The sequence below is a fragment of the Schistocerca nitens genome, chromosome 9 (assembly GCF_023898315.1).
Source record: "Schistocerca nitens isolate TAMUIC-IGC-003100 chromosome 9, iqSchNite1.1, whole genome shotgun sequence".
NCBI lineage: Eukaryota > Metazoa > Arthropoda > Insecta > Orthoptera > Acrididae > Schistocerca > Schistocerca nitens.
In genome coordinates, this window is record NC_064622.1 from 161,053,496 (window position 1) to 161,078,057 (window position 24,562).

General features: G+C 45.1%; 1 protein-coding gene across 1 annotated transcript in view; it reads right to left on the reverse strand.

Annotated features, from left to right (window-relative positions):
* The window catches only part of LOC126203152 (uncharacterized), an 80,837-nt gene that overhangs the window by 5,967 nt on the left and 50,308 nt on the right, over positions 1 to 24,562 (reverse strand). Inside the window, exons 2-4 of the mRNA XM_049937395.1 lie at positions 12,226 to 12,441; positions 8,321 to 8,560; positions 566 to 696 (exon numbers count right to left, since the gene is read on the reverse strand). Coding sequence (XP_049793352.1) covers positions 566 to 696; positions 8,321 to 8,560; positions 12,226 to 12,441 — 587 coding nt within the window. The remainder of the gene's footprint in view (positions 1 to 565; positions 697 to 8,320; positions 8,561 to 12,225; positions 12,442 to 24,562) is intronic.

A 24,562-nucleotide genomic window follows, 5' to 3' on the forward strand; every position in this document is an offset into this window, starting at 1 on the left:
TTCCAAGTGATTCCTTCCATGGTGTACGATTGTCCGTGATGGATGGATTAAAGTTACATACGGCTACCCCATCATGTTAGTCCCGTCTAGTATGTGGCCTGCTGCACTCGAGAAATGGCAAATTGATTTTATTTAACTTTGCACCGAAAAAGTCTCCCTGTCACTGCAGTAGATACTGTAATTTCGACGATCAGTCATTTTCGAGTTGTTCCAGGTGCTAGAAACACAGAAATAGTCAACACTGATAAAATGAAAAAAAATGTGAGCCTAGGTCGTGTCATGGTCAGTAACATTCGAAACAGGTCTGGCTCCCACCGCGTCACGCAAGTCTATGCTTTTTGTACGTAACAAATCTGTTTATTACATCCTACAAAGACCGATTCGTAGATTCTCCTCATTTGTTGGTATTTACTCGATAACATGTTATTCATCTATATTTTTAATAGAGGATGTTCCCAAAAGTCCTCAGAAACCAATGAGTTTGCCAACTGAATTTCATTCCCGATACTTATCATTACATTTTGACCTATGATTGTATCAGATAACAGCAACAGTAACTGCTCACCTTTGATGCGGTAGCGGAAGCGGCAAGTGAAGTGGTCGTCCGGTGGCTGGACGAGGCCGCGCAGGATGACGTCAGGCTGCGTCTTCGCGCGAAACCGGCACTGCAGCGCCGGAAAGGACACTCGCTGGAACCTACGGACCCGAGACGAGAGGATAAGGTCAGGTACCGCGCTAGAGGCAGGCTAGGCGCACACTAGACGCAGTAGAACAAAGCGAGATCAGACATATGTAACTGGTAGTTCGAAGCGTAAGACCTCTGTCTGCGGGGCGAAACTCTCATTGTTAGGGTGGCAACAAGTAGGCAAGTGTTGGTATTTCAGGCTGCAGCGCCAGTGCCAGCTGACAAACCTGCAAACATCTCCGACTTCTCTACCGCAGGAACAGTACATCTATTCCACCGCTTAAGAGTTAATCGAGGTGTTTCAGGAAAGGGCACACTTAATTGCAAGACAAATGACATACGACAGTGTCCGAATAATGTTGAAATACAACTGCTTTTGCCGTTTACAGTTGTCGCGCACAAAGCAAGAGTCACATGTTCCTCAAAGGATGTTTGCCCGTTCGCAGATTCGTCTGCTAGCGAGGCGTTTCTTTCCAAAGCACCGCGTAATATGTCACGATAAGTCCTACGATAGCCGATCGGGACGCGACACACGAAAATGCGTTTTATAGAACTTCATGTGTTCGAAAAAAGCTTTGCTCTTGTTCCGTCTCTTCGTCGAATGGATGTAGTAGACGGTTGTCTTACGTGTTTCGAGACTGACGCATTCAGCCTGCTGCATCACAGAATTTGGTAACAGCTTCCTTGAGGTATTCGCGTTCCATTCACATTGCTCGAATGTACGTATACTTCAAACCTATGGAAGAACGATCTTCCTGTGTTGCGTTTTCTTTCGGATGACTTTGAATTCTTTAGTGGTCCATTTCATTTCCAAGACCATGTGTAGGCCAGTATCCAGTTTTTAGTTCACCCATCCGTGGATACAAGCAACTTATGATCCCTATGTCTCAATCGATTCAGCAGTTCTGTCATGAAAATGTTTCAAATAGAGTTACTTTAGTATTTAATAATATTGGTATGGATGGTAGTATGGATTTTGGAACTAACGTGTGTCGATATGCACTGAAGAGCCAAAGAAACTGGTGCACCTGCCTAATATCGCGTAGGAACCCCACGAGCACGCATACGTGCCGCAGCATGACGTGGAATCGACGCGACTGAAGTCTGAAGTAGTGCTGGAGGGAAACGACACCATGAACTCTGCAGGGCTATACGTAAATTCATAAGAACACGAGGGGGTGGAAATTCCTTCTGAACAGCACGTTGCAAGGTATCCCAGATATGCTCAACAGTGTTCATGTCTGGGGAGCCAGGTAGCCAGCGGAAGTGCTTAGATGAGTGTTCCTGGAGCCACTCTGTAGCAATTCTGGAGGCGTGGGATGTCGCACTGTACTGCTAGAACTGGCCAAGTCCGTCAGAATGAACAATAGACATGAATGGATGCAGCTAACCAGAGAGGTTGCGTACGTACATGTCACCTGTCCGTGTCGTATCGAGACTTACCACGGGTCCCATACCGTTACAGAGCCTTCACCAGCTTGAACAGTCCCCTACTGACACGAAGGGTCCATGGATTCCTGGGGTTGTCCCCACACCCGTACACCTGCATCTGCTCGATCAATTTGAAACGACTAGGCAACATGTTTCCAGTCATCAACAGTTCAGTGTTGGTGTTGACGAACCCAGGCGAGGTGTAAAGCTTTGTGTCGTGCAGTCGTCAAGGGTACACGTGTGGGCCTTCAATGATGTTTCGTTGAATGGTTCGCACGCTACTCTTGTTGATGGCCCAGCACTGAAATGTGCAGCGAAGGGTTGCACTTCGCTCACGTTGAACTATTCTCTTTAGTCGTTGTTGGTCACGTTCTTGCAGGATCTTTTTCCGGCTGCAGCGATGTCGGAGATTTAATGTTTTACCGGATTTTTTATATTCACGATACACTCGTGGAATGGTCGTACGGGAAAATCTGCACTTCATCGCTACCTCAGAGATGCTGCGTCTCATCGCTCGTGCGCCGATTAGAACACCACGTTGAAACTTACTTAAATCTTGATAACTTGTCATTGTAGCAGCAGTAACCGATCTAACAACTGCGCCAGACACTTGTCTCACATGGGCGTTGCTGACCGCAGCGTCGTATCCTGCCTGTTTAAAATATCTCTGTATTCACATACGGATGCCTGCAGCAGTTTCTTTGGCGCTTCAGTGTGTAAAACTGTGATGTTGAATTACTGATACGACATATTATGCTCTTCCTTAAGGGATAATTCATTCTGTAGAAGCAATTTGTTAATTAAAGTACTTGTGGCGTTCGCACTTTATCTTCTACCGTTTGTCTATGGTTCAAGCTATGTCCCCCTCACCTGCTCCTGTGCACATTTGGAATTCCATCGTGATAACGTGCCTAATTTACTGTACACTCCGTGATCTTCACGGACCACAGGCTTAATTCTGCAGCGCTTTTGCTATTTTATTTCTTATAATTTTCACAATATTACAGGGAAGGTCATATGTTGCAGTGCCTAAGAGGCACACAGATAATGAAATAGTTTCAGCAGAATTCACATTCTCCAGCACATCAGCTCATAGATTAGCAGGTTTTTTATGCACTATAGGTTGCAAATGGTAAGGAAATTTGACCTGCACAAGCCTAGTGTTATAAGGAAATGTTTAACACACAACTTTAGTTTGCCGTGCAGTATTCCTGGTCACTTTTCAAACCTAAAATCTTTTAGTGTGTTTTCAGAATAGCCCATTTGTTGTGCTTGCAAGAGTTCTGCCACATGAAAAATATTATTGTTCAAGTCAGACTGCGTTCCCATCGGTCCAGCTTTAACGACTTTGGGGTAAATTCCATCGCGAACCGTACTCAGGAACTTTCATGAACATCTGGCTTTAAATTTTCAAGATGTGGTGGGCTTTCAATCTGACTGGAAAAGCTAGGAGACCAATGAAAGGAAGACTAAGATTCAAGGTCCCGTCGACAAAGCGCTCGTTGGAGTCGAAACACAACCTTAGAATGGAAAGCGTAGGGTCTGCAGCGCCCTCTTCAAAGGTACCATGCGGGAAACCGTTCCTCTGTTTCTAATCGGTTTATAGAATAAATGGAAATCCTGGATCCGGATGGTCGAACTGGGATTTGTACCTGCTCCTCTCGAAGGTATGTCCAGTTCCTCAACCACTGCTGCACAACAACTGTTTTGGCAGTCACAATTAATTTAATGGAAATCCGGAAAATTTAGCTCCGAATATCCTGATAGTGGCATAAAAAATTTAAAAAACGAAATAAATACTCTCGGTCTCAAAATATAAACCGTATGGCGTTCATCCATTTTAAAGCTGTCGATGTCGTAAACAGTGTCTCCTCCCTTATTTAAAACCAGAATCATGTTTTACGGATTATAAAAACCGCTCACAGGTTCATCAGAATAACTTATTCACAGACAACAGTATACCTAAAAATTAAAAAAACCTGGAACGTAGCTCAGTATTTTAACGCCAATACAAACGGCAATCAGAGCTTTCTTTGTATTTGTTTGCTTATTAAGGTATGTTTGACTTCGATCCAACAGATGCTTCTTTCCACAGTTTCATACGTCTCGAATATCTTTCCAGTTAGTTTTATACTTTATACCATACTTTATTCACGAATCACTTTATCATGCAAGTACAATGAAACTGACTACGCAAGACGCAAGTGGCGTTTCTGGGAACTTGTTAGGTGATTCATAATGGTGCTAGCTCGTATACACTGCCTGACAATATACAAATCTAACGCACCCAGAAGGAGAGTAAGAAATTAAATGAAACTTCGCTGGTTGAGAGAATATAAGCTGTTATAGTCATTTTGCCGATTTAAAAAAAAAGGAGAAAATATTTACAAAGAACTTGGTAGTACACTCTCTGGCCTGGATGCTTGCACTGATTCGACTGTGAAGTGTCCAAGTCGTTGTATACTATCCTGGGGCAAGCTGTTGTAAGTGGTCTTTGGTATCTTGGATACTGGCACTGGCGTGGAGTTGACATCTGAACCGTTACCGCGCATGTTCTATCGGGAATAGTTCTGGCGATATTGTTGGCCGCGGAGATTCCTCAACATCAAACAAATAGTTCATAGAGATACGCGCCAAGTGTGGACGAGAGTTGTCCTGTTGAAAAATGGGGCAACGAGAGCTTACACATGACGACGCAGGATGCCCGTGATATACGGTTGTGTCATGAGAGTTCCCTCAGCCAGCATCATCCATGACCTGAAGTCTCATCCGATGGCTCCCCACACCAGGCCAACAGGAGTAACACCGCTGTGTCTCTCTAAAACCTTTAAAGAAACGCACTTTCCGCCACGATGGTCATGAAGCGTGGTACAGAAATGTGATTCGTCGATGAACATAATGAGACGGACGCCATTCGTCTGTAGTCCATGCTTCCCGAATACGGCACCTCTCCAAACGCATCCGTCTTCGTTGTAACATTTATGGCAGCATACACATGAGACGGTAATTCCCTGGTCTGCATGCTGCTAGCATCCTATCAGTGGTGAGGGATGACACAGAATGTTACTTGTTCTCAGACGGTCGGCTCAGATGTGAAAGGATTATGTTATGTTATGCTAACCGGGGACCTAGAAACGACGGAGAGGCTCCGTCCCCGCCGCAGCCGCAGTGGTCCACAACCCCACAATGACTACCGCAGTCCACTTCACACCTCCGCCGCCCCACACCGAACCCAGGGTTATTGTGCGGTTCGTCCCCCGGTGGACCCCCCAGGGAACGTCTCACAACAGACGAGTGTAACCCCTATGTTCGCGTGCTAGAGTAATGGTGGTGTACGCGCACGTTGAGAACTTGTTTGCGCAACAATCGCCGACATAGTGTAGCTGAGGCGGAATAAGGGGAACCAGCCCGAATTTGCCGAGGCAGATGGAAAACGCCTAACAACCATCCACAGACTGGCCGGCTCACCGGACCTCGACACAAATCCACCGGGCGGATTCGTGCCGGGGACCGGCGCTCCTTCCCGCCCGGAAAGCAGTGCGTTAAACCGCACGCCCAACAGGGCGGGCTGTGAAGGGATTACGATGTACTTGGTGCACGTTACAGCGATCTGCCTTGCGGCGGTCACACGTGATCGATTTGAACCTTGACGACCAATACTCCTGCCCTCACATTCCTGTGCGATCAATATGGACAAAGTCCCATCCAAATACCCCACAGATCTGGACGTGACCATTAGATTATTCATTACGTTCGATAGGTCCTGCAATTCTTCACCACTGTCACTGAGGACAGAAATGCCCTGAGCTTATTTCACTTTTATGATGGCGAGTTGCTGCTTGTAAATATTGATTTTTGCTTGCTATGTGATTTGAGTTAATAAGTCGACTGTTATGATTAGTTTTAGTATAGTGAGTAATGTTACAGTGGTTCGAAAATCAAGGTGTGTAGCATTCGATAAGCTTAAATTAATGAAACAAAATTTTATTAGATGTTGCCCACACATACCATATGTAAGTCCAAATATATGTTTAAAAAATCTGAGTACACAAATCTGAATAGGTGAGCAAAATTCATTACTGAAATAGACCTCGTGCGATTTGAAATCGACCCTGCTTATGTATGCTGGCACACGTAGGTACTAGGGTCATTAATGTATACAGGAAAACATCCTTGCAGGTGCTTCTAATTTGATGTTTCTTCTGCACTTGTACAAAGTTTCGAACGATTCCGACGGATGGCAGAGACATAGCGAACCATCAAAATGGCGTCTACACACTCGCTGCAAGTACCATGCTGTCACTGAATTCTTGTTTGCGAAAAAGTGATTCAAATGGTTCAAATGGCTCTGAGCACTATGGGACTTAACAGCTATGGTCATCAGTCCCCTAGAACTTAGAACTACTTAAACCTAACTAACCTAAGGACATCACACAACACCCAGCCATCACGAGGCAGAGAAAATCCCTGACCCCGCCGGGAATCGAACCCGGGAACCCGGGCGTGGGAAGCGAGAACGCTATCGGACGACCACGAGATGCGGGCTGCGAAAAAGAGAAACATGGTGAAAATTTATAACCTTTTATGTGCAGTGTATAGTTATGATGCAGGTGATAGATGTATTGTTGGGTGTTGGGTAAAGAGATCTAAAGACTCAGGAAGTGCAGAGACCGATCTCCGCTGTCATTCACGTTCGGGACGTCCAATCACAACCGCTGCTACCGACAACGTGAATTTCGTAGACGCCGGCCGGGGTGGCCAAGCGGTTCTAGGTGCTACAGTCTGGAACCGCGCGACTGCTACGGTCGCAGGTTCGAATCCTGCCTCGGGCGTGGATGTGTGTGATAACCTTAGGTCGGTTAGGTTTAAGTAGTTCTAAGTTCTAGGGGACTGATGACCTCAGCAGTTAAGTCCCATAGTGCTCAGAGCCATTTGAACCAATTTCGTAGATGACGTTATTCGTGCATATCGGTGCATCACAACTCCATGATTGGCTCTACAGCAACCGGTGAACATCGGAAGCGGGTGGGCAGTGATTGAGACGTTTGGATATTCAAAGGTGGTCTCAGGATGAGTTCCGTGAAGGCTCACAAAAATTCACAAGTTTCTAGGCAGAGCCATTTCATCGGAACAGTTAGAGTAGTTTGAGATCACTGTAAAGGGATTTTTACCACAGATCATAGCAGGTGATGAAACCTGGGTACATCACTTGGAGCTGAAAAGAAAAAGGCAGTCACTGGAGTGCCGCCAGCTGCAATCAGCAAAAAAAAGAAGAAATTCAAGGCTGCTTCGTCTGCTGACGAAGTCATAATGGCTCAGTTTCGAGATAGTGTTTGACTTATTCTGATGGATGTGTTGACAAAAGAGGCATACGTACGTCAAGGCTCAAGAACTGTTTCCGGCGTGTTCGGTCCGACAAGACCCAAAAGAAATCTTGCTCCAACACAAAAGTGCATGCCCAGTTAATAAGTCTAAAATCTCTGTGAACATATTGTCAACTTAGGTTGGAAGTCACTGCCTCATTTACCAATCACAACCGCTGCTACCGACAACGGGAATTTCGTAGACGCCGGCCGGGGTGGTCGAGCGGTTCTAGGGGCTACAGTCTGGAACCGCGCGACCGCTACGGTCGCAGGTTCGAATCCTGCCTCGGGCATGGATGTGTGTGATGTCCTTAGGTTAGTTAGGTTTACGGAGTTCTAAGTTCTAGGGGACTGATGACCTCAGAAGTTAAGTCCCATAGTGCTCAGAGCCATTTGAACCATTTGAACCCTATAGCCCAGACCTGGCGCCCTTTGTTTTCCGTCTTTGGGGGCTAGTTTAGTATTGTTTACATCAGACACACTTTCAAGATGATGATGGTGTAATTCGTGCAGTGAAAACACGACTGCAAGCAGAGGACAAGAGCTGTTACCAAAATGGAACTCATGCTCTTGCACAACGCTGAGGTAAAGCCATAGAACGTGATGGAAACTATGTAGAAAAATAGTGCATTTCAAATAAATACTTTTTTTATATTTTCACCAAATTCTAACTTTTAAGTATAAATTTGCATCGATGTGCATTATTTATTGAACAACCCCGTATAAGAATGAAAACAAAAAGACAAAATAAATAAAAAGACAACCCAAAAAACTTTTGAAGATGGGCGACGGATAAAGATCAAGTATGGGAACACCACGGGTTAATGTAGTGAGCGCCCACCTGAGAAGCAGCGCCCCATCAGCAGGTGGATCATCAGCTGCGGCGTCGCTGTCGGTGGAATTGGTGGCGTCCCTGGAAACGAGCCCCACCTTGGCAGAGCTGTACATCAGACAACCGGCAGGGGCGGTGGGGGCCGCCGCACCCAGTAGGTTCATCTGAACGTCGAACACGTCGCTGGGCAGCCCCGGCCGAGGCACCACGCAGTCCGCCTCGGGGATCGCCAGGCTCACTGAGGCCGGTCTGAAAGCAGACAACATCACTGCCAGTATCCATCACTAACGCTAGTGGACTGCTCGTGACCTGATGCCAATTAGACCATTGTTATGGTCCATCCTGACACATGTGTGACCAAAGCTCACAATCTTCACTACTGGCCATTAAAATTGCTACACCAAGAAGAAATGTAGATGATAAATGGGTATTCAGTCGACAAATATATTATACTAGAACTGACATGTGATTACATTTTCACGCAATTTGGGTGCATAGACCCTGAGAAATCAGTACCCAGGACAACCACCTCTGGCCGTAATAACGGCCTTGATACGCCTGGCCATTGAGTCAAACAGAGCTTGGAAGACGTGTGCAGGTACAGCTTCCCACGCACCTTCAACACGATACCACAGTTCATCAAGAGTAGTGACTGGCGTATTGTGACGAGCCAGTTGCTCGGCCACCATTGAACAGACGTTTTCAATTGGTGAGAGGTCTGGAGAATATGCTGACCAGGCAGCAGTCGAACATTTTCTGTATCCAGAAAGGCCCGTACAGGACCTGCAACATGCGATCGTGCATAGTCCTGCTGAAATGTAGGGTTTCACAGGGATCGAACGAAGGGTAGAGCCACGGATCGTAACACATCTGAAACGTAACGTCCACTATTCAAAGTGCCGTCGATGCGAACAAGAGGTGACCGAGACGTGTAACAAATGGTACTCCATACCATCATGCCGGGTGATACGCCAGTATGGCGATGACGAATACACGCTTCCAATGTGCGTTCACCGCGATGTCGCCAAACACGGATGCGACCATCATGATGCTGTAAACAGAACCTCGATTCATCCGAAAAAATGACGTTTTGCCATTCGTGCACCCAGATTCGTCGTTGAGTACACCATCGCTCCTGTCTGTGATACAGCGTCAAGGGTAACCGCAGCCACGCTCTCCGCGCTGATAGACCATGCTGCTACAAACGTCGTTGAACTGTTCGTGCAGATGGTTGTTGTCTTGCAAACGTCCCCATCTGTTGACTCAGGGATCGAGACCCCGTTGCACGATCGGTTACAGCCATGCAGATAAGATGCCTTTCATCTCGACTGCTAGTGATACGAGGCCGTTGGGATCCAGCACGGCGTTCCGTTTTAACCCCCTTGAACCCACCGTGTCCATATTCTGCTAACAGTCATTGGATCTCGACCAGCGCGAGCAGCAGTGTCGCGATGCGATGAACCGCAATGGCGATAGGCTACAATTCGACCTTTATCAAAGTCGGAAACGTGATGGTACGCATTTCTCCTCCATACACGAGGCATCACAACAACGTTTCACCAGGCAACGCCGGTCAACTGCTGTTTGTGTATGAGAAATCGGCTGGAAACTTTCGTCATGTCAGCACGTTGTAGGTGTCGCCACCGGCGCCAACCTTGTGTGAATGCTCTGAAAAGCTAATCATTTGCATATCACAGCGTCTTCTTCCTGTCGGTTAAATTTCGCGTCTGTAGCACGTCATCTTAGTGGTGTAGCAATTTTAATGGCCACTATCGTATTACGTTACTGGCATGCCCAAACTACGTTCTGGTGGATGTTGACATTAATAACGTTTTTCATTATTCGTAAAAGGGTTGAACAAAAACGTGAAAACACTGTGAGATATACATGCTTGAACTTAAGTGCAGACGCTATCCAAGCCTGCAAATTGTGTTGTTGTATTTGACTACGAACAGTGCCTGTTCATTGTCGTCAGTATGTGGCAGGTGTTTATCGTGGTCAGAACAGTGTTCTGTGTAGTTGTGTGCGCATTATGTCGGAGATAAGCGAATTCTAACGTGGGAAAGTTGTTGGCACTCTTATGTAGCTGCTTTCAAACCAAAATAGCCGAAGTGTTTGGTGTTTCAAGAGGCATCGTATCAAAGATTTATACAGCACACAGGAAAAGCGGAAAAACATCATCTGCTAAGTCACAACATGGACGAACGTGGTGTTGAGTGATCGCGACATACGGTCACTGAGGAGGATTGTGTCGGAAAAGAAGTGGGCGACAGCTGAAAAAGTAATTGCAGAACTGAATGTCACACTGGTGAGTTCTGTCAGCACCAAAACAACACGAATGGAGCTTCAGTAGCTGGGAATTCCAGGATGAGCTCGAATTCCAGAAAGACTCAGTGATGCAAATGCCCTAACAAGAAAACGTGGTACCAAAGCCATAAAACGTTGACTGTGATGCAATAGAAGAATGTCATTTGGTCGAGGAGCGATGGAAGAATGTCATTTGGTCTGATGAGTATTGTTTCACACTGTTTCTAACTTCCAGGGGAGTTCACGTCCCAAGAGTGAAACATAGCGAGGGTTCGATGGTGATTTCCGCGGCCACATCGTGGAATTCCATGGGCCTCATGGGTACTCGGCAATGTTGCATTACTGCCGAGGATTACGTGACCATTTTGGTTGGTCAGGAACATCCCACGGTACAATTTTTATTCCCTAACGGTCCTCACAGCTCCATCGTCCAGGATTGCTTTTGTGAGCACAAGGATGCATATTCACATCCCCCTTGATCGCCACAGTAACCACATCTCGAAGTTACTGCGCCTTTGTGCTCCACTGTGAACAAGGAAAAGTGTGAAGTTATTCACGTGAGTAGTAAAAGAAATCAGCTAAATCTCGATTACGCGATAAGTCACACAAATCTGAAGGCTGTAAATTCAACTAAATGCTTAGGGATTACAATTACAAATAACCTAAATTGGTACGATCACATAGATAATATTGTGGGTAGAGCAAACCAAAGACTGCGATTCATTGGCAGAACACTTAGAAGGTGCAACAGGTCTACTAAAGAGACTGCTTACACCATGCTTGTCCGCCCTATTCTGGCGTATTGCTGAGCGGTGTGGGACCCGTATCAGGTGGGACCGACGGATGCAATCGAAAAAGTACAAAGAAGGACAGCTCGTTTTGTATTATCGCGAAACAGGGGAGATAGTGCCACAGACATGATACGTAAATTGGAGTGGCAATCATTAAAACCAAGGCGTTTTTTGTTGCGACGGCATCTTCTCATGAAATTTCAATCACCAGTTTTCTCCTCCGATTGCGAAAACATTCTGTTGGCACGCACCTACATAGGGAGAAATGATAATCACGATAAAATAAGAGAAATCAGGGCTCGCACAGAAAAATTTAACTGCTCGTTTTTCCTGCGTGCCGTTAGAGAGTGGAACGGTAGAGAGACAGCTTGAAGGTGGTTCATTGAACCCTCTGCCAGGCACTTCATTGTGAATAGCAGAATAATCACGTAGATGTTGATGTACTTTGGAGAGAAAGGTAGGTGATCGCTGTCTACCTGCATCATCGTTACATAAACTTGCCACTACTTTGCAGGACTAACGGCAAAAGATTGCCTCGAAAACCATACAGTGCCTGTGTTTATCCATTCCGAGACGACACGAAGCTATTTTGATACCCTAAGTTTTTCCTAGACCGTATTGGGCAAGGTAATCTGCTGTGTTTTATGTGTTTCCATATTTTTGTTCGCTCCCTCTACAGTTGGAACAGCGTACCCCTAACGAATGCGAGTTACCTGATAATCATATTAGCTGTCAAGCGTTTGTCCCGTTTCAATTGAAGTTATTGTGGTGAGCGGGAAAGGTCACAAAACTAAACGTGTATTAACTAGCACTTACAGAAGGCTGATGAAGCGGAAGCCATGTTCGGCTGCCATGGCCTGCAGCTGGCGGATATCTCCCTCGAAGAAACAGCCGAAGGTTCTGTGAATCCTGTCGTCTGCGCCGACCACCAACAGTGCGACCAGCATTCGGCGAGCGTCGTCGAGGGCCACTGGGTAGCGGCCGTCGGCGCACGCCAGGCCGGGGTAGCCGCCGAAGCGGAGCTCCACTCCGCTGTAACATCCACCCGTGAAGTGGTAGGCATTATAGCACCACTGTCTAGCTCTCTTTCAGTTTTATATCTGCAGCGAAATATAAGGAGCAGTAAAATGAAAATGAGAAAACGGTATCCACAAACCAGTCGCCTTTTGTTTTATTCCTGAATTTTTATTCTCGGTTTATGGCTTAGTGATTCATCATCAGATGGTATATATTTATTGGATGTTTAGTGCATTGTGGGCTCGAGTAACTGTGACAGAATGTATAAACGAAACATGTAAGCACCGAATGTGGTGAGAATTATTCACGATATGAGATCAATTTAGTTTCATCACTTACAGTTATTAGTACCTGTTGCTTCTTCCTAGGTGGGCACATTGTTTTTGGAAAACATAAGGTATGTTTTCCAGTGACGTTAATGTTTCACCACTTCACAAATTTCGCCACAGTTAAAAACTTTCGTAAATAAACCAAAGAGCATGATTAAATACATGTTCTAAGAGTTGTGTTGGGCCAGAGAGTTTCTTTGTTCAGCACTTGCATTGCACATCGGCAACACTAAGTGTATACCTATTTATATTATATTAATTATTACAAAAATACTTATTTACATTACAAAATTCTCATTTGCTATTTACAAAATCTATAAAACAATGATTTTGGATGATATTTCATCCAATATTTTAGTGCTGAAATCAGGTCTGATATTTATTTTGATGTCTAACAAACATTGTTCATTACTTATGATATAAACATTAGAGCTGTGAATGAAGATTATTGTGTGTGTGTGTGTGTTAGTGTGTGTGTGTGTGTGTGTGTGTGTGTGTGTGTGTGTGTGTGTGTGTGTGTGTGTGTGTGTGTGTCTCTGGCCCGCCGGAGTGGCCGAGCGGTTCTAGGCGCTTCAGTTTGGAACCGCGCGACCGCTACTGTCGCAGGTTCGCATCCTGCCTCGGGCATGGACGTGTGTGATGTCCTTAGGTTAGTTAGGTTAAAGTAGTTCTAAGTTCTAGGGGACTAATGACCTCAGAAGTTAAGTCCCATAGTGCTCAGAGCCATTTGAACCATTTTGTGCGTGTGTGCGCGCGCGCGCGTGTTCGTGTTTGCGTGTGTGCGTGTGTGTGCGTGCGCGTGTGTATACTAGAAGAAGAAAATGAAGGGTATGTGTGTGAGTGAGGTTTTATCCTTAGGTTGGTTAGTTTTTAAAGCTTAAACATTCTTTGGAATTTTGAAAAAAATTGTTGTTTGCTAAGTCAGTTTGTTAGTTTAAGACAGTATATTGTTGTGGATGAAAATCTCTAGTTGTTGTAGGATCTCCATATTTATTTCTTTGTCTACAATGTGTAGAATATGTAACTTTGTTTTGACGTCTGTAGTTGAATGACAATTGTGTACTAGATGGGACGCAAAACTTGATTTATTTAAATTTTCGGAACAGAGTGCGCCTATGTGCCCTTTATATCGAATTGCAAAGTTTCTTCCTGTTTGCCGTATGTAGTAATAGGAGCAAGTGTCACAAGTTACTTTATGTGTACCATATTTGTGAAAAGGTGGGATGATTAAGTATTAAAACTATTTTGTTTTGGATTTTGATTGTGTGGAAAATTATTTTGATTTGTGTACTTTACACAGTTCTGAAATTTGATATGACATGTTACGAAGGAAAGACATTGATATGTATTTAGTTTCTTCTGCTATTGAGGACTGCGTTGTTGATGCTGTTTTCATCTTTTAATCTAATTTGTTAACTATGGGTTACTGAAAAGTGTCGTTGTGAGTTGTTGTTTTTAAAATGTTTAGTTCTTTGAATTTTACATCAGGTTCAGCATGAATTTTGTTTACATGGTTGAGTGATGATCTAAAAAGTGTTAATTTGTTTTGATTTGGGTGGCATGTCTTATTTATAATGACACCTGGTGTGATGGGTTTCCTGTAAATTTGGAAGTTATGTTTGTTGTCGTGAAAGGTTATGTTCAGGTCAAGAAAATTAATTCAATGTAGCGTTCGGTGTGCAGTTGTAAAATGTTCTTTGTACTGTATATTTTTAAGTTTCTCAAAAATGGTTCAAATGGCTCTGAGCACTATGGGACTCAACTGCTGAGGTCATTAGTCCCCTAGAACTTAGAACTAGTTAAACCTAACTAACCTAAGGACATCACAAACATCCATGCCCGAGGCAGGATTCGAACCTGCGACCGTAGCGGTCTTGCGGTTCCAAACTGCAGCGCCTTTAACCGCACGGCCACTTCGGCCGGCTAAGTTTCTCATCCAAGCTTTCTTTTTCAGAGATTGACCCATTATATAGTATCGAGGTGTCGTAAACATGATGTTGGTAATAAATGATTTTGTCTTTTTCTACTTTGTTTGTTTTAATAAATTTGGTTTCTGAGTCATTAATATAGATGCTGACTAATAGGCCATCTAAGATACTGCCCATGAGAGACTGAAGGAAAAACTTAAGTAAAATGTTCGTTATTTCAAACTTAATTGTCATAAATGTTAATTCATTTATCCCACTGTAAGAAAAGTCGGTCGATGCCTTCATGGGAAAATGTTTGCCGCTACGTGCGAAACCATGATTTTACCCAGGTGTGCACTTCTCTGCCCGTAACAAATCCACGGCCGCCGACGTCTTTCTTCAGGGCTCCAAAAATACGGAAATCGCCTGCGAAGAGATAGTAATTGTACTGAGGATGCGCAAAGGCATCCCAGCGAAACTCCTGCGGGGTATTCGAATCAACAGGGACACCATCTCCTGGAAAGTCATGATGACCTTTTCTTCCACTGAAATGCCCCGTTGCTCATCGATTTCCTGGAACACGATGCGATACTTAGCGCGCAGCGCTACGCGGAAATTTTGTAAAAACTGAAGTGCGCCATCAAGTCCAGTGTCCCAGGAATGTTTGCGTCTTCATTCTGCAGCAAGTTTCGACTACGCTGTAGGAATTTCGCTAGAAAGCCCTTACACACCCTTCACACAAGTCCGATATATCCCTATGAGATTTCCATGTATTTGGAGCCCTGAAGAAAGACATCGGTGGGCGTCGTTTTATTTCGGACTAAGAGATGCACACCTGGGCACAGTCAAGGTTCCGTAGGCAATCACGCACATTTTTCCGTGAAGGTGTTGACCGCCTTATTGACCGACCGTCTTATCTCACGGTGGGATAATTGTGGTATCGGTTATGGCGATTACTTTCGAAATAATAAACGGCTTACTTATTTTTTCAATCGTTTTCATTTGGCTGCCTCTTATAGTTTACGACATTACAGGGCAAAGGTGTGAATAAATTCATACAGCATATTTATCATTAGAGAGCCAGCTACCACGCAGCAGAGACAACTGAGAAGATTACAGAGAAGCCGCTAGCGATGTGCTACACAGTCCAATACGTAAAGTGTATTAAAAAATCAGCTGGAGACTGTAAAATGAAAATCGCTGAAAAGATTTGCAATGTTATTGCCTGCGTAAGAAGACGTGGTCCCTGTAAGCACATCGAGGGTCGCAAACTTACCGTTAGAGGGATACCTGCGCACAGCCATGCGATGACGGAAAGAATATGTGCACCCGTCAACCGTCCACTGCACTCAGTCGTGCTGGAAAAAGTGAACTGAAGGCTCAAAAGAAGATCAAAGGAGTAGTGCGTTTCCTGACACCAGAAGTGTTGGGAATGGTTATTCACCAGAGAATGGCACAAGTGTACAGAGAGCCCTGCACATCCCTACGGAGAGCCCTGCACATCCGTTGCAAGGGTTAAGAGGTGGCACAAGCGATTTGAGGACGGACGGATGTCGTTATGTCGTTGCCAGATTATGCACGATCTGGAACGCCACACCCCGTTACCGATCCATTTGTACAGCAGGTGGATGTCCTCATTATTCAAGACAGGCGAGTTACAGTAGTAGCCATTGCCGGTGAGTTCGGACTGATCGTGGTAAGTGTTCACGCAAACACTGAGTACATAATGAAATTTCGCAAAGTAGTGCGACCAGTGGGTGTCTTACAGTCTTCAGCCAGCACAGGAAACGTGTGGAATGGGACCCTCTATTGAGCATTTGCAAAGCTATTATAAAGAAGGCGATGAGGTCCTGTCGTGAGTGGTTGCTGGAGATGGGACATGGTGTCATCACTTCAAACCTGTGTCAAAACGACGAAGTCTCCAGTGGGAGCATGCATTGTGTCCGTGACACAAAAAATTCAGGGCTCTCCTCACGTTAGTGCGTTAAAGGCTATGCTCACCTTCTTTGGAGAAAAGGACCCCGTTCGTATCAACTGCTGCTTGGGACAATGCTGAACGCGCAGCGATACAAATATTGACCATCTTCCACAAACCGATCAAATAGAAACAACAGGAGTAGCTCACCAGGATGGTCATTCTGATCCAAGAGAATACAAGGACCCACACAAAAAACCCAGTCAAGCAGCTCTTACAGACATTCAAATGGGAGTTCATCAGTCATTCGTCACTCCGTCCGGACCTGTCACCCTGCGGTTTACGCCATTTTTGGTAAGGTGAAGAAAGCTCTGAGAGGCAAACGGTTCACCTCGTGCGAGGACGCCAAGCAGTACGTTCTGAACTGGTTCACAACACAGAGTCAGGAATTTTACTAGCCAGTGGATAAAGTGCTTCAACAGTGGTGGGCAATACTTTCAAATAAAGGTGCACGTTTGTGTTTACAGACCTCTGGTTCCTTTTATTTTATATTCTTCTTACGGGGTGACAATTATTGAACTATATGAAAAAAACGTAACTTAGTTACAAACTGCTACGTGCACACACTTTATTAAACATGTAAACGTCACTACAGATATTCGGATTTGGGTTATAACTTGTTTGATATGCCTGCCATCATTGGTGATGATGTGGCGCAGACGAGTGGCTAAATACTGCATGACCCGCTGAAGTGTCGGAACATTGATGCTGTCTGTGACCTCCTGGAAGACTGTTTTCCGCTCAGCAGTGGTTTTGGGGTTATTGCTGTACGTCTTGTCTTTAAAGTAGTCCCATAAAAAGGAGTCGCATGTGTTCAAATCCGGAGAATATGACGGCTAATCGAGACGCCTGGCAGTGACCTCTGGGTACCCCAGAGCCGGAATGCGGTCCCCAAAGTGCTCCTCCAGGACATCAAACACTCCCCTCTTCGATGAGGTCGAGCTCCGTCCTGCATGAACCACATCTTGTCGAAATCAGGGTCAATTTGGATAATGGGGATGAAATCACTTTCAAAAACCTTCACGTACCGTTCGATACTCACTGTTCCATCAAGGAATATCGCGCCGATTATTCCTTGACTGAACACGGCCCACCACACAGTTGTCCACTGAAACTTCTTGCTCACTAAATGCGGATCCTCAGTCACCCAAATGCGCCAATTTTGCATTTTTGACGACCTCATCCTAATGAAAGTGAGCTTAGCCGTTAAGACGAACAATTCAAATGGTTCAAATGGCTCTGAGCACTATGGGACTCAACTGCTGAGGTCATTAGTCCCCTAGAACTTAGAACTAGTTAAACCTAACTAACCTAAGGACATCACACACATCTATGCCCGAGGCAGGATTCGAACCTGCGACCGTAGCGGTCTCGCGGTTCCAGACTGCAGCGCCAGAACCGCGCGGCCACTTCGGCCGGCCACGAACAATTCATGCGCATACTAATTTCATGGTTTTGTGGTCAGGGCCATATTCGAACCCGAGTTCTCACCAACTCAAATCGATACTCATCTGACCAGGCCACGGTTTTCCAGTCCTCTAGGGTCCAGCCGATATGGTCACGAGCCCAAGAGAGCTGCTACAAGCGATGACGTGCTGTTAGCAGAGGCACTCGCGTCTGTCGCCTGCTGCCATTGTCCATTAACGCCATAATTTCGCCGCACTGTCCTAACAGATACGTTCATCGTACGTCCCTCACTCGTTTCTGCGGTTATTTCACGCAGTATTACTTGTCTGTTAGCACTAACAACTCTACACAAACGCCAGTCCTCTCGGTATTACTTGTCTGTTGGCACTAACAACTCTATACAAACGCCAGTCCTCTCGGTATTACTTGTCTGTTGGCACTAACAACTCTATACAAACGCCAGTCCTCTCGGTATTACTTGTCTGTTGGCACTAACAACTCTATACAAACGCCAGTCCCCTCGGTATTACTTGTCTGTTGGCACTAACAACTCTATACAAACGCCAGTCCTCTCGGTATTACTTGTCTGTTTGCACTAACAACTCTATACAAACGCCAGTCCTCTCGGTATTACTTGTCTGTTGGCACTAACAACTCTATACAAACGCCAGTCCTCTCGGTATTACTTGTCTGTTTGCACTAACAACTCTATACAAACGCCAGTCCTCTCGGTATTACTTGTCTGTTGGCACTAACAACTCTATACAAACGCCAGTCCTCTCGGTATTACTTGTCTGTTGGCACTAACAACTCTATACAAACGCCAGTCCTCTCGGTATTACTTGTCTGTTGGCACTAACAACTCTATACAAACGCCAGTCCTCTCGGTATTACTTGTCTGTTGGCACTAACAACTCTATACAAACGCCAGTCCCCTCGGTATTACTTGTCTGTTGGCACTAACAACTCTATACAAACGCCAGTCCTCTCGGTATTACTTGTCTGTTGGCACTAACAACTCTATACAAACGCCAGTCCTCTCGGTATTACTTGTCTGTTTGCACTAACAACTCTATACAAACGCCAGTCCTCTCGGTATTACTTGTCTGTTGGCACTAACAACTCTATACAAACGCCAGTCCTCTCGGTATTACTTGTCTGTTGGCACTAACAACTCTATACAAACGCCAGTCCTCTCGGTATTACTTGTCTGTTTGCACTAACAACTCTATACAAACGCCAGTTCTCTCGGTATTACTTGTCTGTTGGCACTAACAACTCTACACAAACGCCAGTCCTCTCGGTATTACTTGTCTGTTGGCACTAACAACTCTATACAAACGCCAGTCCCCTCGGTATTACTTGTCTGTTGGCACTAACAACTCTATACAAACGCCAGTCCTCTCGGTATTACTTGTCTGTTGGCACTAACAACTCTATACAAACGCCAGTCCTCTCGGTATTACTTGTCTGTTGGCACTAACAACTCTATACAAACGCCAGTCCTCTCGGTATTACTTGTCTGTTGGCACTAACAACTCTATACAAACGCCAGTCGCCGGCCGAAGTGGCCGTGCGGTTAAAGGCGCTGCAGTCTGGAACCGCAAGACCGCTACGGTCGCAGGTTCGAATCCTGCCTCGGGCATGGATGTTTGTGATGTCCTTAGGTTAGTTAGGTTTAACTAGTTCTAAGTTCTAGGGGACTAATGACCTCAGCAGTTGAGTCCCATAGTGCTCAGAGCCATTTGAACCATTTGAACAAACGCCAGTCCCCTCGGTATTACTTGTCTGTTGGCACTAACAACTCTATACAAACGCCAGTCCTCTCGGTATTACTTGTCTGTTGGCACTAACAACTCTATACAAACGCCAGTCCTCTCGGTATTACTTGTCTGTTGGCACTAACAACTCTATACAAACGCCAGTCCTCTCGGTATTACTTGTCTGTTGGCACTAACAACTCTATACAAACGCCAGTCCTCTCGGTTTTTAGGTGAAGGCCACTGCGTCGTCCGTGGTGAGAGATAATGCCTGAAATTTTGTATTATGGGCACACTCTTGACACGGTGGATCTCTGAATATTGAATTCCCTAACGATTTGCGAAATGCAGTGTCCCATCCCTCTAGCTCCAAGTACTATTCCGCGTTCAACATCTGTTAATTCACGTTATGAGGCCATAATCACTTAGGAAACATTTTCACACGAATTACCTGAGTACAAACAACAGCTCCGCCAATCCACTGCCCTTTTATACCTTGTGTACTCGACGCTACTGCCATCTGTATATGTACATGTCACTATCCCATGAGATCTGTCACCTCAATGCATTACCGGATCCAAACATTTAGGCACTGTGTAATATGCACGCATTAAAGCCATTTTGAAGATATTGTTATTTCTTCGGTTACAGAGTTTTGTAACGAGTAAAATTGTGCGTTTTCTTGAAAAGAGAATGTCGGTGGTTTAGCCACATTTCATCGATCGTGCACCCTCTTGTACCCTGACACGGATAGAGGCCTTTCTACCATGTAACATTTGAAACTTCTTTATTTAAATGAGTGTGGCTGTACTTAAATTGCTGAATGACTGAGACCCACAATGTCCTAGCGCAACGCAATCTGACTGCTCAAAAAAAGATAACCTGACTTCAGATAATTAATTCAAAAGAACAGCCCTGACTAAAAAGAAATCCTAATAATAACCTATACATTTCATTAAGCACTTACCTCACAAATATCTTCATTACGCGAACTACTGCAATACAGTGAGCGTCAATACTGCCAGCTGAATAAAAGATTCTAACTACTAAAGCCACAAACTACTAATAGGCATGTGGTTAGCAAAGGAAAGATTTTGTTGCAAACCAAATAGTGCAATATTTTTTACCTTAATAATGTGACGTCCATTTCAGACACGAATATAAATCGTCATTGACATCTAGTACAAAGGTATATAATCACGAATAATATTCAATCTCCAAGTCGAACATGTACAGATCGTTAGCCTACGCTAACACTTCAGACCTCTACCCTCCATCAATGCTAACTTCTCACATTTAACATCCATCACTGCTGGCCGTTCACATCCAACTGCCCAACGGTACTTCCATCACTGCTGGCGACTAACTTCCAACTGCCCAACACTACTGGCGATTAACTTCCAACGAGTCTCTTACAAAGTATGCGCAGTCAGAGATCCAATGCAAAGCGTTGCACAGTGCTATCAACACAGAAGCAGCGCACTTACACATTGTATTCCTTTAACGTTTTAGCAAATTTCACTGTCTCGGTAATGGAAATCTATTTCAAAATGTTTTAACATGCAACTGGTTTTTGATAATATTTCTTCTTAATTTGGTTCAAATGGTTCAAATGACTCTGAGCACTATGGGACTTAACATCTATGGTCATCAGTCCCCTAGAACTTAGAACTACTTAAACCTAACTAACATAAGGACATCACACAACACCCAGTCATCACGAGGCAGCCTTCTTAATTTGATCTCTTGTGCTGATTATTGCTGTGTACTAGAATTATAATGCAACAAATAGACTATTAAATACAGTACTGACAAATTTTCCTCGATTGCAGCGCTTTTAAATTTGAATACAATATTTGTCCTAGGCACATCACCATGTTGTACCTTGGAACAGTTTTTCACACTTGGAAAAATCTTACTTTTGCAGAGTAAATTTTGTAATTTTAGAAAAAGAATGCAGCACACATAAAATGAACACTATCATTTAAAAATGGAATAAGAAAATATGTTAAACTTCTATTACAGGGCTGGCTAGAGGCGAAAGACTGTAATGTGTTCCAAGGTATAACTCTCTCCCCTACGTACAGGGTGTTTCAAAGTCTTTGCATCACATCTACACTCCTGGAAATGGAAAAAAGAACACATTGACACCGGTGTGTCAGCCCCACCATACTTGCTCCGGACACTGCGAGAGGGCTGTACAAGCAATGATCACACGCACGGCACAGCGGACACACCAGGAACCGCGGTGTTGGCCGTCGAATGGCGCTAGCTGCGCAGCATTTGTGCACCGCCGCCGTCAGTGTCAGCCAGTTTGCCGTGGCATACGGAGCTCCATCGCAGTCTTTAACACTGGTAGCATGCCGCGACAGCGTGGACGTGAACCGTATGTGCAGTTGACGGACTTTGAGCGAGGGCGTATAGTGGGCATGCGGGAGGCCGGGTGGACGTACCGCCGAATTGCTCAACACTTGGGGCGTGAGGTCTCCACAGTACATCGATGTTGTCGCCAGTGGTCGGCGGAAGGTGCACGTGCCCGTCGACCTGGGACCAGACCGCAGCGACGCACGGATGCACGCCAAGACCGTAGGATCCTACGCAGTGCCGTAGGGGACCGCACCGCCACTTCCCAGCAAATTAGGGACACTGTTGCTCCTGGGGTATCGGCGAGGACCATTCGCAACCGTCTCCTTGAAGCTGGGCTACGGTCGCGCACACCGTTAGGCCGTCTTCCGCTCACGCCCCAACATCGTGCAGCCCGCCTCCAGTGGTGTCGCGACAGGCGTGAATGGAGGGACGAATGGAGACGTGTCGTCTTCAGCGATGAGAGTCGCTTCTGCCTTGGTGCCAATGATGGTCGTATGCGTGTTTGGCGCCGTGCAGGTGAGCGCCACAATCAGGACTGCATACGACCGAGGCACACAGGGCCAACACCCGGCATCATGGTGTGGGGAGCGATCTCCTACACTGGCCGTACACCACTGGTGATCGTCGAGGGGACACTGAATAGTGCACGGTACATCCAAACCGTCAGCGAACCCATCGTTCTACCATTCCTAGACCAGCAAGGGAACTTGCTGTTCCAACAGGACAATGCACGTCCGCATGTATCCCGTGCCACCCAACGTGCTCTAGAAGGTGTAAGTCAACTACCCTGGCCAGCAAGATCTCCGGATCTGTCCCCCATTGAGCATGTTTGGGACTGGATGAAGCGTCGTATCACGCGGTCTGCACGTCCAGCCCGAACGCTGGTCCAACTGAGGCGCCAGGTGGAAATGGCATGGCAAGCCGTTCCACAGGACTACATCCAGCATCTCTACGATCGTCTCCATGGGAGAATAGCAGCCTGCATTGCTGCGAAAGGTGGATATACACTGTACTAGTGCCGACATTGTGCATGCTCTGTTGCCTGTGTCTATGTGCCTGTGGTTCTGTCAGTGTGATCATGTGATGTATCCGACCCCAGGAATGTGTCAATAAAGTTTCCCCTTCCTGGGACAATGAATTCACGGTGTTCTTATTTCAATTTCCAGGAGTGTACATCTATATCTACATTTACATCTACATCGACACTCTGCAAATCATATCTAAGTGCCTGGAAAAGGGTTCATCGAACCACCTCCACAATAATTTTCTATTATTCTACTGTCGAACAGCGCGCAGAAAGAACGAACTCCCGTATCTTTCCGTGCAAGCTCTGGTTTCCCTTCTTTTATTATGATGCACGTTTATCCCTATGTATACCGGCGTCAACAAAATATTTTCGCATGCGGAGGAGAGAGTTGGTGATTGAAATTTCGTGAGAAGATCCCGCCGCAGCGAGAAACGCCTTTATTTGAACGATGTCCGCCCCATATCCTATATTATGTCCGTGATACTCTCTCTCCTATTTCTCGACGACACAAAACGTGCTGCTCTTCTTTTAACTTTCTCGATGTACTTCGTTAATCCTGTCTGGCAGTGATCCTACCCAGCGCAGCAGTACACCAAAGGAGGATGGAAAAGCTTAATGCAGGAGGTCTCTTCAGTAGATATGTTGCATCTTGTAAGTTTTCTGGCAATAAATCGCAGTCATTGTTCACCTTCCCCACTACATTTTCTACGTGTTCTTTCCAACTTCAGTTGTTCATAATTCTACTTAATAAGTGTTTAGTTGAATTTACGGCCTTTAGATTTGATTGATTTATCGTCTAACCGAAGTTTAACGGATTCCTTTCAGCACTCATCTGGATGACCTCATACTTCTCGTTATTTAGGGTCAATTACCAATTTATCCACTGTACGTATATCTTTTATAAATTGTTTTGCAGTTCGTTTTGCTCTTCTGATGGCTTTAATACACGATAAACGACAGCATCATCTGCAAACAACGTAAGACGACTGCTCAGAATGTCTCCTAAACCGTTTATATAAACAAGGAACTTTTCGTCAGTTACTAAGAACTGTTACCTCTCTGACAGGAAATCACGAATCCAGGTCTTGTGAGGCCATAAGCCTTCTGGAAATCTAGAAATGCGGAATCAATTTGAATCCTTTCTCAATAGCACCAAACAATTCGTGTTGGTAAAGAGTTAGTTGTGTTTCACAAGAACAATGTTTTCTAAATACGTGTTGACTGTGTGTCAGTAGAACGTTTTCTTTTAGGTAATTCATAATGTTCGAACACAAAAATGTTCCAAAATACTTCTGTATGTGGGCGTTAATGATATGGGTATAATTTAGTGGATTTCTCCTAATGCCTTTCTTGAATACTGGTGT